Genomic DNA, 14,296 nt, shown 5'->3' with positions numbered 1-14,296 from the left:
GCATCTTTATCCTCCTTTATGTGCCCAGCTATTCATTCACACTCAGTCTCATGCAGTTGTTTTCCTCTTTCTCTCTCTCAGGTGGTTGTTCCCACGCGGGTTGGTCAAGTGTATGTGTATGACACGGGGAAAAATGAACAGGATGAGTATGACGTCCCCAGACACCTCCCACCCACCCAGGATATCTATGACGTGCCGCCCACACGCACCCAGTACAATCAACAGGTAAAGAATTCATCTGAACAGAAGCATCACATGGCCCTCTGTGCACTGATTATGTCACTGTGTTGAGTTTCATATGCACTTTAATGTCCATGTTAAGATCATTACGCTGTAAGTTATTTGATATGTAGTAATTTGTGGATGAGTCAGTTATTGATGATAATAGTCTTTAAGTGTATCAGATGTCTGCAGTGTGTGTGTGTGTGAGTGTGTGTATAATAGATGATCATCACACACTCTGAGACTCTGGTGAAGAACCTCCACATTCATTAATAAAACAAGCAAATGAGAATGTAAAATCTTTCTTTCTTTCTTTCTTTCTTTCTTTCTTTCTTTCTTTCTTTCTTACTTTCTTTCTTTCTTTCTTTCTTTCTTTCTTTATCATATTTTTGCTCACACTTTCTCATTCTCACTTTTTTTCTTTCACTCACTCTTACCTTTTTAATTTCTTTAATTCTTTTACTCTATGTAAATGCTTTTTTCTTTTGCTTGTTTTTTGTTCCTTTTTCTTTTGCTTTCTCTTGCCGACTCTTTTACTTAATCTCGGTTTTGTTCTTTTGTTTTCTAACTTTTTATTACTTTCCCTATTTTGCTTTTTTTGCTGTTTTTGTTCTTTCCTTCATTTTTACTTCACTTTTCAGGGATTTTTTTTCCCACTTTATTTTGCTTTCTTTCACACTTGCTTTTGCTTGATTTTTTTAATTACATTTTGTCTTTTTTTAATTTTTGTTCTAATTTTTCTTTCTTGCACTCGTTTTTTTCACTCTTTCACTTTCATTTGTCTTTCTTTTCTCCATCTTTCATTCATTTTCACTAGCCCTTTCTTCCTTTCTCTTTATTCCTGCATCCTTATATTCCTGTTGGCTCGATGATTGCATGCCTATTTTTAGATGAGGTCATGCATTACTTGCAGTGGAAGTAGATATTTCAGTGTCTGGAGGCGTTTCAAAAAGAAGGTCAACACTGTATGTGTGTGTGAAGCAGAATATCCCGAGACTGCTGTGTGTGCACACGTATGTGCATTGTGTGTATATGAGAGGGAATGTGCTGTCAGCGAGATCAGTCCTTCAGTGTAGCACACACACACACACACACACACACTAGAGCAGAGAGAGACAGACAAAGCCTGGCTCACGGCAAAGGCCACAAATACCCAGACCTCACAATTCCAACACACACACAGCCTGCAGCACAGCTATACAGAGAGAATGAGAGAAACATGGACGGCGGCAAAGACCCGAGCACATGCTGTAAATGACAGAGTGGACTAAACAGGACAGATGAATCGAGGCATCGATATGACTTTGACAGTTTGTATGCACAAAACACAACAGTATATCCAGTAGAAGTGTACAAACACAAATGACATAAAACAAACATAACACATATACTGTAGGGAATTCAGATTATTAACTTTGTTTACTGGCACATGCTGTTTGTGTAATTTTAGCACTCAATTCACTAATCACAGAATCATCTAATTCACTAATCTCATTTATTGAATCAAGCAAATTACTGTAAGTAATGGCCCAAACATGGAAAACTAAATGCAGTGAATACAGTTTTCTCATTTTGTAGGCCGGTTTTGGAATGTTTAGTGATGGAGGATGTTAACATATATTAAAGCTTAGGGCAAAGACTCAGGTATTTAATTTATTTTCGATTTAATGACGCAGCTCTGTACCAGAATATTTAGCATCTCCATCTCATCAGAGGTTAGTGAATAAAATCCAGGTTTTTACACAGAAAAGCCCGTGCAGCAACTGTTTAGTAAATTCACTCAATTTTCTCCCTCAATTTTTCATACCGACCAAAGATGCTGCAAGCCAAACCACTTCCACCTCAAAATCGCTCCAAATATCATTGTAACAAATCAGCGTCTCTCAGATTAGAGCGACACAGAGGAAAAAACATGGACGTTTAATCAAATGGAGCTGGCACAGTGGCTGCTGGATGCTCAATGAGAAGTTTTGGTATTCATGGGTTCTCCTGCCTTAGTCTCTGACTGCAGGCTCTCCTGGGGGCACACAACAGATTGAGAGCCATTGTTTGGCCAGCATTATAAATGCTAATGGTGTTTGTGTAAGGATGTGTGTGATTGGTGCAGTATTGATAGAAGTGTGGAGTAGACATGACTTCAGAAGTCTCCAGTACACATTAAAGGCATATATTAGGATTCTTCTGTGTGAATTTGTGATTGTTACTCGAGGTGTAAATTGTTTAAATCAGTGGATGTTTGAGAATTGCATAGCATTTTGATCTTAGACAAATAATACGATTTTTAACTCTAATATTTAAATGCAAAATAGAAAATTTTCACTTTGTATGTGACACGTATTTCTGTTATAAACAATGGCATTTCTGTAGAATCATCAGGAGCTCAGGGGAGTAATAAATGCAGAAGGAGTGGTATATAATGCTTGAAATGTGACATTTTATTTGTCCATAAAATAATGTCTTGTACTGTATGACAACAAGAAGTCTTTGTCTAACAGCAGCGTTTGTAATAATATACATTTCTGCCATTACAATCCTTAGAGGGCAGTTTGTGAACGACTGGTTTAAATTATTAATGCATAAGTATTAAACTGAAAATGTACTATTGAAATTTACCAGTCCCTAAGTGTGTGTGACACTTCCTCTATCTCAGACAAGATTAGACTCCAGCTTAATCCAAATTCCCTTGACCTCATTTCACCCATATCAGATGCAGTAGTGGAAAAATCAGACTTTTACTGCTAGCACTATAAAACATTTATTGGGTTTTAATCCTTTACTAACATTCGAGTGCTGTGAGCCTATGTGTGTATGTGTGTGTGCTTGTGGTTATTTTTACTTGTTTGTACCAGTTGAGCTGTAGGCATTATTTGATATTTATATCAGTCATCAAAGGTTTGACAGAGCATTGGGACAGGAAGTCACACTTCATTTATAGCACGTTTTGAAACTCAAGTCAGTTCTGCTGTTGTAGTGTTGAGTGCATGCATAGCTCTGTGTGTGTGGGTTTACTTAATTATACATCTGGGGGTGCCCTCAACTGGAAAAATGTTCCATAAATAAAATATACATTCATTTTTACAGTAATCCAAAAAGGGTGCCTTGGTGGGTAGGGTTAGTTTCTAATTGCAAACATTATTTTAGATATAAAAACTACAGAAGTATATGATGTGGTGAGTAAATTTGTCATACCTAAACATAAAATGATGATAATCATATATGTAGATATAAATAAATGTATGTGGATATATGTCTTAGTAAAATACATTAATTATAATCCCATTCTAATGTTTAAGATGATTTAGATTTTTTTAATTCTATTTGGACAAATTAAATTGATCAAGAGTGAGAATAAAGGCACTTATAATGTTACAAAAGATTTCTTTAAAAAAAATTACTGTTTATTTTGGATTTCAATTCATCATAAAATACTGACAAAAAATCTATCATAGTTTCCACAAAAATATCCAGCAGTTCATCTGAAGAATCATGTTACACTTAAGACTAGAGTGCTGAAAATTCAGATTTGCCATAACAGGAATAAATTACATTTTAAAATATATTAAAATAGGAAACAGTTCTTTTAAATCACAATTATAATTCACAATATTATTGTTTTTACTGTTTCTTTATGTTTTTTTTTTTAATAAATGCAGCCTTGGTGTACATAAAAGACATCAAGAACATTAACAAATCATACTGACCACAAACTTTTGTACAGTAGTGTATGTTACGGTGACATGAATCACTAAAATAATGACAGTACAGAGTAGTTTGCCACAGGACAACATAGCTGGGGAGTTTTATAGTATTTCACACAATGTAATCTTTGTTCTTGTTGTTATAATGGTCATTTTTTATGAAGACATGGAAGGCTTTAGTAGCTCTGCATACCTCTACTTAAGGCTCCACACACACACACACACACACACACACACACACACACACACACACACACACACACACACACACACACACACACACACACACACACAAAAACTCCTTTACTATCACACATGTTCAAAATCTCAGCCTGACCACAGAGCCACTGGACAGGTAGCAAAGAGAGAGAGATTGTGGGTGAAGGTGGAGGTCAGCATCTCTGCAGCACTGCTGATTTCCTCCAGCTGTTCCCGTCTGAGGTCGTGCTCCTGTAATCTCTCCACATCAGTGGGCGTGTGTCCCCTATCGGGTGTACCTGTGTTCCCTCCGACTCCCATTCATCCAACTGCCTCAATCCCAATTCTGCTCTAACATGCACAAAAAACAAGGGACAGAAGGAAGAGGGAGAAAAAGACAAAAAAGTACAATGTAGGAGAAAGTAGAAAGGAATCAGGGGCCCTGGGATGTAAAATAAACGAGAGAAACAAACAGAAACAAGTGCACAGCCCCTCCCTATTAGATTCCTTTCAACTAACACAAATTTCTGGTCAGGTCTGATCTACTTATAACCAGATCTATGTCTTGAATTTGTATTTATTTTCATTTTTAAACTAGCAAATGAGTTTTATGTGTCTTTTTGACCCTGTTCCTCTCTCTGGGTCCCAGGTTTATGATACACCTCCCATGGCTATGAAAGGCCCACCCAGTAGAGATGGTCAGGAGATCTATGACACTCCACCTAGTGTGGACAAGAGCCAGCTGCACTACCAACAATCGGTAATACTCTATTCTTGTCAGACTGACACAAATCAATTACACTCTGGTTTTATGTACACCTTTGATCTGCACATTAATGGGGGTTAAAGAGATCTAAATTTCCTGAAACAAAACACCACTGGTGGTCTTACATTGACAAATGCATTCAGAATAGATTTTGTAAGTGATTTCAGTCATTCTGCTACCTTTAGCCAGACTTGGCAACTGAATTAGGCCGCCTGCTACAAACACATGCCACTCCTCCAAAACCCTGCCCACTAATGACATCTCAACCAACCCAATGACAGCAAACTCTACAGTGTAAAATGATTCACATGCAGAAAGAATTTCTGATCGGCTAGTCAGTCACACAGGACACCGATTTCAGTGACATCTGCCAGGTAGTAGAGAGTGTACGCAAGCTGTTCCAAAACAACAGCATCAACAACCTTGAAAAAAAAAAAACCTTGGACCACATTCAAACTGTGTTCATTTAGCAAATCCTAAGTGTGTACAACTTTTAAATTAATTCAAGAAGTGCACAATATTTGGGTTCCATATGGACCCTTTTCACAACTAAGGGTTTTTTAGAAGCAGAAGTCATTATAGTTTGTTTAACTTCTGCAATGGTGAAGGGAAACTTCAACAAATATATGTTTTGTGTTCCCATCTGCTCTAATAGCAAAGAAAAGTCCACAAAAGTATTTATATGACTTTCCTAAAGTGGAAAAAAGTATTGAGGGATTGATTATATTGGTCAGTAGTGATAAAGATGTCAAATCTGCCATCTTCAGCATTATCTAGTTTCCTGTTTTTTAATACCAAGGTCATAAAAAACTAAGTGCAGTGTTATAAATGTATGTAAATTAAAAAAACAAAACAAAACAAAAAAAACCTATGTTTATGATGTTATCACATTCTGTGAGAAGTGTCTCTTGGTTATCATTGGATTTTAGACCTTGTTCTTTTTCATTTCCTGTATTTTTACATTTAGATAACATTTGCCGATGTCTAGAGCTTAGTTTAAGTTGATCTTTAAAAACACCAATTATTTAATTACATTGTTAAATGCCTTTAGCAAATTTCAAAATGCATATCCATTTTAAATTTTTTAATATTTAGTAAACATTATAATGGTGTGATGCCTAAATTCACTTAAACATTTAAAATGATTGACTGTTCATCAGCTTATCAGTATTGGCCAGAATTTAAATAGCTGTACATCCCTAATGAGTTCATTTATGATTATACAAGGCTAGTTTTGGTAAACACATTATTCCTCTTTACAGGTATATGACATTCCTCCATCTGTCAGCAAAGATGTTCCAGATGGTCCAATCAGGGAGGAAACATACGACGTTCCTCCTCACTTTGCCAAGATGAAGAGTCTGGAGAATCAGAACCAGGCCTATCTGTCTCAGATCCCAGGCGGTCCCGAGCCTCCCATACCAGAGGACGTCTACGATGTTCCTCCACCCCAGCTAATAGGAAAACGACAGCCTGAGGGCCAGGAGATCTATGACATCCCTGCCAGCCTGCGAAAGGGAGGCCCACAGGACCACCACCCTGCAGATGTGTATGACTTCCCCCGAGAGCGACCAGCGGGTGAAGAATCGGGCGATTATGTGTACGATGTGCCTCCGCAGGTGGTGCGTGACGCAGCGGCCACCGAGGAGCTCACTGTGAGCTTCAAACGCCTGTCGGCATCCAGCACGGGAAGCACCCGCAGTAACCTCTCAACGTCCTCTCTGGACATGGTGCCAGTGCGGGAATCTTCTGGTCCTGGCCGCCTGCTGCTTCTGGATCTAGACCAGGCCATGGAGCGGCTGTCCCGTCATCAACAGGCGGTGGAGAGCTCGGTGTCCCTCCTCATGTCATTCATCAGTGGAAACTGGCGCAGCCCCACTCAGATGGAGTCCAACCTCCCTGCCATCCGACAGGCCGTGGACCGCATTCGTGTGGCTGTCAGGGACCTGCTGGAGTTCGCTAGAGGAGCCGTGGCCAACGCCACCCAGGCCACCGACCGCACACTGCAGACCAAGCTCAGCAAGCAGGTGCAGAAGATGGAGGAGGCCTTCCAAGGTCTGGTGAGGAACAGTCAGGCGCTGGACTCCTTGGGCTGGTCCGCTGCGGCTCTGATGGCACCTTCTACAGGCACCGGTGGGGACGATCTAGACCGGCTGGTCATGTGTGCCCGAGGCGTGCCTGATGACACCAAGCAGTTAGCATCGTTTCTCCATGGCAATGCATCTTTGCTCTTCAAACGGACAAACAAACAGCAGCAACTGCCTTTGCCGCCCGTTCCTCATACTGGTGATGGGCTGGGTCAGCTGACCAATAACAACAATATCTCAGCCTATCAGTCAGGCATACCTGAACGGGCCAACATCCAGTCCCGCCCATTACCCTCTCCTCCCAAATTCTCAGCTGAGGAAGAGACTCCAGACAGGCCGTGCGAGACGACAGAGGAGGGTTGGATGGAGGATTACGATTATGTTCATTTACAGGTACGCTACATGTAAAATAATTTCAAAACATTCGATTGTTTCCTTTTGAGAAGGATCCAGGTGTATGTGTCAGCCTCAGGCTTCTTCATCAATCACCGAATACATGTGCAGACCTGCCTTTCCTTAAAGCCCACATGCATCTTCTGTTGCATGTCTGCTGTGTAGTTCTGTCAAAACTTCCAGTAAACTGTGCAGATAAGATGAATTCTGTTCAATCACAGAGATATTTCTTCATCTTGTTTCTTTTCAGTGGCAGTTCTAGCTCATTTTTTTCAGTTGGCCTTAGGCCAAACAAGAAAATATGACATAAAAATACTAACATCTTAGTTTATTCGGTATTCTTAAGGATTGGTCTAGCAGTGCAAAAAGACCCCGGAGTATATTATTTATATTTATTTAATATCTGTATATTTTATTGATTATTATTAATATTATTTTTCAGTATATATCATTAGTTGATTTTATTATAAATTGTATAATTTGATATTATAAAAAACAATGTTATATATAATATAGTATTTTATATTTTTAGAAAATTTGTGAAAGCTGTGACTCAGTTGGACTGACCATGTTAGCTTATTTCTGCCACACTGTTTTAGACAAACACATTTTTTACTTAGAAAAATTTTAGGTAATAACTGTAGAGGGCATGTTTGAATGGGCATTTGATTTCCGTAATGTTTTCCACAGCTGAAAATGGCTGTGTTGAGTTTATACTGATATTATACTGCCCCCTGATGGACTAAACAGGCACTTTCAGTCTGTTGGGATTCACTTTTGTTTTTATTATTATTTAAAGCAGTAGGAAGATGTATGCTGGTTGTGATTTTATTATTGGTTGTGCACAAATAATTTAACATGATCTTTTACTCTTTTGCTTAAATGAAGGTGTTACATTTTTGAATATGCATTACAATTGTTCACCCATCTATCCATAGAGAGTAAATTATTTACTATTTATTTAAATTTATTTTCTTTTTCTATTTTAGGGTAAAGAAGAGTTTGAAAAGAACCAAAGACAGCTGTTGGAAAAAGGGAGCATCAAACACAATAAGACTCTGCTGGAACAGCAGCAGGTATATGAGACTATAACACCTTATTCACAGAACTCTCTACAAAGTGACAATATTATTTTTGAGGGAATTTAACTTTTTAGAATCTCATCTAAACAACAGAATCCATAAATACAATTATCACAGAACACAATACATTGAAGCTCTCACATATAGCAGAAATATGACAGGTATCATGGTATTTGTATTTATTGTACATTTAATTTATTATAAATGATTTATGTAAATGTATTTATATATTTTATGATGCATTTCAAAGCCACATGTAGTTTTTTAATATAATTTATATACATCTTATATAAATACATAAATAAACAAATAAATTAATACATAATAAGTAGACATTAGTAAAACACTTTTTACAATAGTATTTTTATTCATCTATTTTAATACAGTATTACTCACTTGTGTCCCCAACAGCTAAAGCAGTTTGAGCGACTGGAGCAGGAGGTCTCCCAACCAATCAACAGTGACATTTCGGGCTGGACTCCGCCCTCTCATTACCCACAGACGCCGCGCAGTAAGCTGTGCATGGGCGACCGGCAGCTGCTACTCTTTTACATGGAGCAGTGCGAGGCCAACATCACCACGCTCACCAACGCCATCGACGCATTCTACTCCTCCATCAACAACAACCAGCCACCCAAAATCTTCGTCGCCCACAGCAAATTTGTCATCCTCAGTGCTCACAAGCTCGTCTTCATCGGAGACACTCTCTCCAGGCAAGCCAAGTCTCCCGAGGTTCGCACCAGGGTGGCCCAGCACAGCAACACGCTCTGCGAAAAGCTCAAAGACATTGTGGTCAGCACCAAGACGGCAGCCCTGCAGTACCCCTCACCAGGGGCCGCCAGAGACATGACGGAAAGGGTGCGGGAGCTCGCGGGCTGCACCCAGCAGTTCCGCATGGCACTCAATCAGCTACTGGCCATGTGAGTGCAGGGGTGAACGTGTCCCGGGACAGTCCAGGCACAGAGCCTGTTTTAAACTCACTGGACAAATGTACCCTGTGCCACAAGCTTTTTATCTCCAAAAAGGACAAAATGATTAATGGGCAGAGCCATTGGTTGTAAATGAATCATTGTAAATATTTAAGTTTCTGTATGTCGGGGACAATGTAACGCGGCGAATGCAGGCGGCTGAGGAACTTTTTGAACCAGGGAGGAGAAAGAGAAGGAAAATATCTAAAGAGTAGATTTAAGACATTATGCATTATTATAGCTAAACTGTAATTATTGCTCTGATTATTATTATTGTCATCATTATTATTATTATGAGATGCTGACTAAAGGTGTTTAAAATTTTAAACGTGTATGTAGAAGTACAACCATTTCCACAGAAGATCAACAATGGAGGCTTTTTTAATGAATTGTGCCTGTTGGAAGCAAAAATTGCATTTAACGTCTATCCTCTTGCTGTTGCTGTTGTTCAAAGAGGCTGATCACAAAGCATGCTGGGAGTGAGCCAATTGGCAGACATGAGACATTCTTCTTATTTACTGTGAGAGTACAGATGACTTATTTACCCATATTTACCAATGCAAAGCAACAAGAAGCAGTGGAGAACACATCAAATTTGGACTACTTTGGGAACATTTGTGAAAATTAAATATTTCATGAAATATTCCCTGCCTGTAAGCTCTCAAATGCCTGTTCATGGCTATGCCCCTTTGGCACGTATTAGGCTAGTTTGAAAACATATCACATCATTACTTGAGATCTGATTATGTTCCTAAAAAGAGCCAATATTTAGTCTTTCAGCATCATTTGACCTCCACTGTAGTGCCACTTCCTGCTGGACAGGTGCATTGTGGCCACATCCTGAGTGTTCCTGATTTCATTTTTATCCTTTGTCTCTCAGATAACACAGCACATCCAACATAGACAGTGCACAAATGTACTATATCCAAAACCAGCTTGTTTAAACTCTTCCTCCATTGCATCTGTTTCTGAATGGAGACCTGAACCACCTGCCTCGACTTCCCTCACCTTGTCTTTTAGCTCCTTGTTGGTTGTATTCTAAATTGAAGAATATGTCAGAAATGTAGTTTAATGAAACTTATTAAACTCTTTAAGTACTGCAACATGTTGTTGTGCATATAGTCAAAATCCTTATCCAGTTGAAAAAAAAAAGAAGCATTTAAGCCACACGGTGACCTGATATATGTTGTACTGTTAATCTGTTCCCAAACCTGTGTTCAAGGATTTGAATGATATTGACATATATGTTACTGTAAATTGCATAACTGGAAATATATGTTTAATATATTTTCATTAAAAAATAAATTCCAGTGCATCTTGCTATTAATCATGTTTTAGTGATCCCAGTTAATTGAAAACATATACCTTTAATACATTTTCATATTGTTCAAATGGTTCTCAATGTAATACAGATGTGCACTGATAATGCATACTGATCATCATGCCAATCACATGTCTGGTAGGTCTACTCATCTGCCTGCTAGTATGATAGTAGGAAAGCATTTATAAGACACTATAGTTGCAAATAAAGTCTAATATTACTGTAAAGAAAGAGGAAGGAAGCAGAAGCGTATACTGTAGCTAAATGTACATAATCTATACAGTGTTGCAAGGGGCGACTCTTAAGATTTTCGTTTTAGGGGGCTCAGCCCCCAGTAAGGGTATAATAATAATAAATAATAATAAACATATAAATAAAATAAAAAATTATTGACTAAACAAGGTGGTAAACTAAACTTATTGCATTTAATTGCATTTTGCAACTTATTCTATTCCACTGTACTGCATAGATAGGTATAACATTTGATTACTGAATAAGCCATACAAGTCTTCCTGAATCCTGATCTCTCTCTCTCTCTCTCTCTCTCTCACACACACCTGTTTACTGTACAAATTTTACTGTTTGCATTTCTAGTACAACCCTCTTTCTTTAGCTCAAGTATGCAAACCTATTTGCCACATGCACTGTAATTAATTTTTTTTTATATTAAAAGTAACATTTTCAAATAAAAATGGCAACATGATGGTTTTATATAGTATGTGTTTATATATGTTAAGGGATTAATATTCGCTGGAGGAAACAGCTGTGGTGTGATGAGGGGTGAAGGCAGCGAAAACTTTATGGGAGAGGGAATTCCGATTGCTCCCCCATGATATTTTGTAAAAAACAACCACAAAAAAGAACATAACATAACAATATATCACAAAAACCAATGGATAAACACACACATTGTCCTCATGTCTTTCGGTCTGCAGAATGTGTGGATTGAAGAACATGCTGAAAGACTGAGAGGAGCCGATTGAAGTCTGCCGCTGTTAATTTATTACAGGATTTACGGGGTTGTTCGTATAAATGATTTCAATTTATTTTTAATCTTTCTATAAATTCTAAGAATGTATAACATTCACAAATTAAAGAAATTAAAAATCATTTAAATAATTGTAAACAAGACATATTAACCCTCAATGTGTTTATGATTATGGTAAGCATTTATTGATTCACATACTGTAGATGATCCTTTGGAAGATCACAGATTTCAGAATTGCATTAATGCAGCTTTTTACAACAGAGAAGACATTTTTTAAACAAACTGATCTCAAATAAGCAGAAGAGGTTTACAACTTAAAAATAATTATTTGAATATGTAACTGTAAAATAAACAAATGCGGGTTCTACTAAGTACATTTCATGCCATTTCTTGAAAAGAAAACATAAAGAAAAGGATTCAGACAGCAGTTTAGCAAAACCAGAGTGTAGATTGTATCAGCATATACTCGGCGGAAGGACTTCAGTTGGGAATGAACATCTGGATGAGATGTTTTAGTCAGAGTAATGACTATATCAATCACATTGATAATGTTCACAGGAGTCCAAAACAGAAAGAAAGCCACAACGATGCTGATCACAAGCCTCTTCTTGTAAGTCCGAACATTTGTCCCCTGGTTTCTGGGTTCCTGGTCCTGTGGAGCTCTAGTTAGACTGGAGCTCTTGGCTTTTTGTCTCAACCCTTTGTGCAACCATAGATAACATGTCAACATTGTCGAAAATGGGATGACATACCCCAACAGGATCTCAAAAAGCAAAACAGTTACTTTTACAGACTGTGACTCTGTTATCCTCTGACATCTTAACAATCCATTCTTGTCTTTGAGTCCTTGAGTAAAAATGACTGGTAGGGCAAAGACAAAGGCTAGAATCCAGATGCCAGTCAGCTGAAGGCACCTGTGCCGTCTTTCCAGTCTCTGAAGTATCATCCTGTTAGTGACTCTCGACTTGATGACATTGTGATAGCGGTGCACGCTCATGGATGTGACAGTCAGAACAGCTACATACAGACTCCAGTGACCCAAAAAAAACAGGAACTTACAAGACCAAAGGCCAAATTTCCATCCAAACAGTATTCCATACAGCACAAAAGGAGCCAAGCAAAGGGTCAAAGCATCAGAGACCGCAAGGTTTAGCATTAGTTTTAAGGTGAAGCTCAGATTTTTGTTCCACTCACGAGCAATGCTGATAATTACCACAATGTTGCTTGGCAAACCAACCAAACAGCACAAACCCAGAACTACAGCAGGAGCAATCTTCTCTGAACCTACAGCAGTGCTGTTAGATGTTGAATTGAACCTTGATCCATCCATCATCAAATTCTTTGTCTGGAAAATGCAGATTATTCTTTCATAAATGATCGATGACTGACTGAAGAACAGGGGCTACATCGACACCTCCCACATCAAAGCTTTGCTTTCACTTCCCTAAAACAAGGGTCCTTAAATACAAAAAAAAAAAAACATGAAAGTTTCCTTCTGACTAGCTATATATACACCTACACCTTTACACGTTGTCCTAACAAGATGTGATGAAGTTCTACAGACAAGCAATTCATCTACACCAGACACAATACAGCTAATGTTACAGAACGCAACAAATCCAGTAACTAATAACAGCCAATCAGACGAGCATGATGGAAGGCTCTCTCTTCCTCTGCTGCGCACCACTCTGAGATAGATATCAAATGTCTCTTTCATTACATCTCTGAGGTACAATTATTTTCCTATTCTATCTTTTTATTATCTTTTTTTGTTTTCTTTTTATTTATTATATGATTTTAAAAACTTGCTACGTGTACTGCATTAAGCTAACTGAGACTTCTTACACTTGCATATTATTGATCTTTTGTTGATTTTGATTGCTTTCATTGTCCTCATTTGTAAGTCGCTTTGGGTAAACGCGTCTGGAGGCCAGGACTCGAAGTCAGGACACCCCAAAGGGCTACATGACTTTCAGAGACTATTTTCATATAACCAAATTTCAGTTTTTATTAAGTCATTCTTCTGCCCCCTTGGAAGTTTGCTGAGGCCCCCTAGTGGGCCCCAGTTGTAAGGAGGTTCTGTGGGGCCACAAAAAAACCTTTTATGTCACTTGGTGGCACTATTATACAGCAAAACCTGAATTTAGCTCTGCGAACAGACCACTGGTCTGAGTTAAATTCAGTCAAAGCTGATGCTTTGGTGTATTAAGATGAACCTTTATGTACCATTGTAATCATTCCTGTTTCCAGAAAGATATGTTCAATCAACATTTTTCAAATAGCTTGCTATGCCCTGATATTTGCAGCTTTCATTTAAATTCTTCCTTTTAAGCCTTAACCAGTTACATTTACGTAAAAAGATATCGCTTGCAAGAAGACATAATGGTTCTATTTTGTTTTTCTGTTTAGTGTCTTTTCTACACTGTAAAAAAGAATTTGTTGAGTCAACTAAAAACACTTTGTTACCCCGCTGCCTAAAAATGATTTGTTATCTTGACAACATAATTCTTGTTGAAACAAATTCCCATTAGAGTGGAATTAGTCCAGGTAATAAATTAGTTTAAGTTGACTTG

At 38.2% G+C, this 14,296-nt stretch overlaps 2 protein-coding genes across 5 annotated transcripts in view; one reads left to right on the top strand and one right to left on the bottom strand.

The window, feature by feature from the left end:
- The window catches only part of LOC109109428 (breast cancer anti-estrogen resistance protein 1-like), an 86,758-nt gene extending 76,017 nt beyond the window's left edge, over positions 1 to 10,741 (top strand). For 3 of the 4 annotated variants that reach the window (XM_042744026.1, XM_042744023.1, XM_042744025.1), the window contains 5 exons: positions 82 to 225; positions 4,768 to 4,878; positions 6,147 to 7,364; positions 8,354 to 8,440; positions 8,858 to 10,741. In XM_042744026.1, the coding sequence (XP_042599960.1) occupies positions 82 to 225; positions 4,768 to 4,878; positions 6,147 to 7,364; positions 8,354 to 8,440; positions 8,858 to 9,370 (2,073 nt within the window). In that variant the 3' untranslated portion in view covers positions 9,371 to 10,741. The remainder of the gene's footprint in view (positions 1 to 81; positions 226 to 4,767; positions 4,879 to 6,146; positions 7,365 to 8,353; positions 8,441 to 8,857) is intronic. The other variant, XM_042744024.1, reaches the window with a different exon arrangement.
- A 1,347-nt stretch (positions 10,742 to 12,088) lies between these two features.
- LOC122140383 (leukotriene B4 receptor 1-like) lies at positions 12,089 to 13,210 on the bottom strand. Its single transcript, XM_042743774.1, has one exon. It carries the CDS (start codon positions 13,054 to 13,056, stop codon positions 12,091 to 12,093), a length of 966 nt encoding a protein of 321 aa, XP_042599708.1. The 5' UTR covers positions 13,057 to 13,210; the 3' UTR covers positions 12,089 to 12,090.
- Positions 13,211 to 14,296: the final 1,086 nt, after the last annotated feature.

The sequence above is a fragment of the Cyprinus carpio genome, chromosome B18, assembly GCF_018340385.1.
Source record: "Cyprinus carpio isolate SPL01 chromosome B18, ASM1834038v1, whole genome shotgun sequence".
Lineage (NCBI taxonomy): Eukaryota > Metazoa > Chordata > Actinopteri > Cypriniformes > Cyprinidae > Cyprinus > Cyprinus carpio.
Note: the sequence above shows the minus strand (reverse complement) of the source record. Positions and strands in the feature narration are given on the sequence as shown.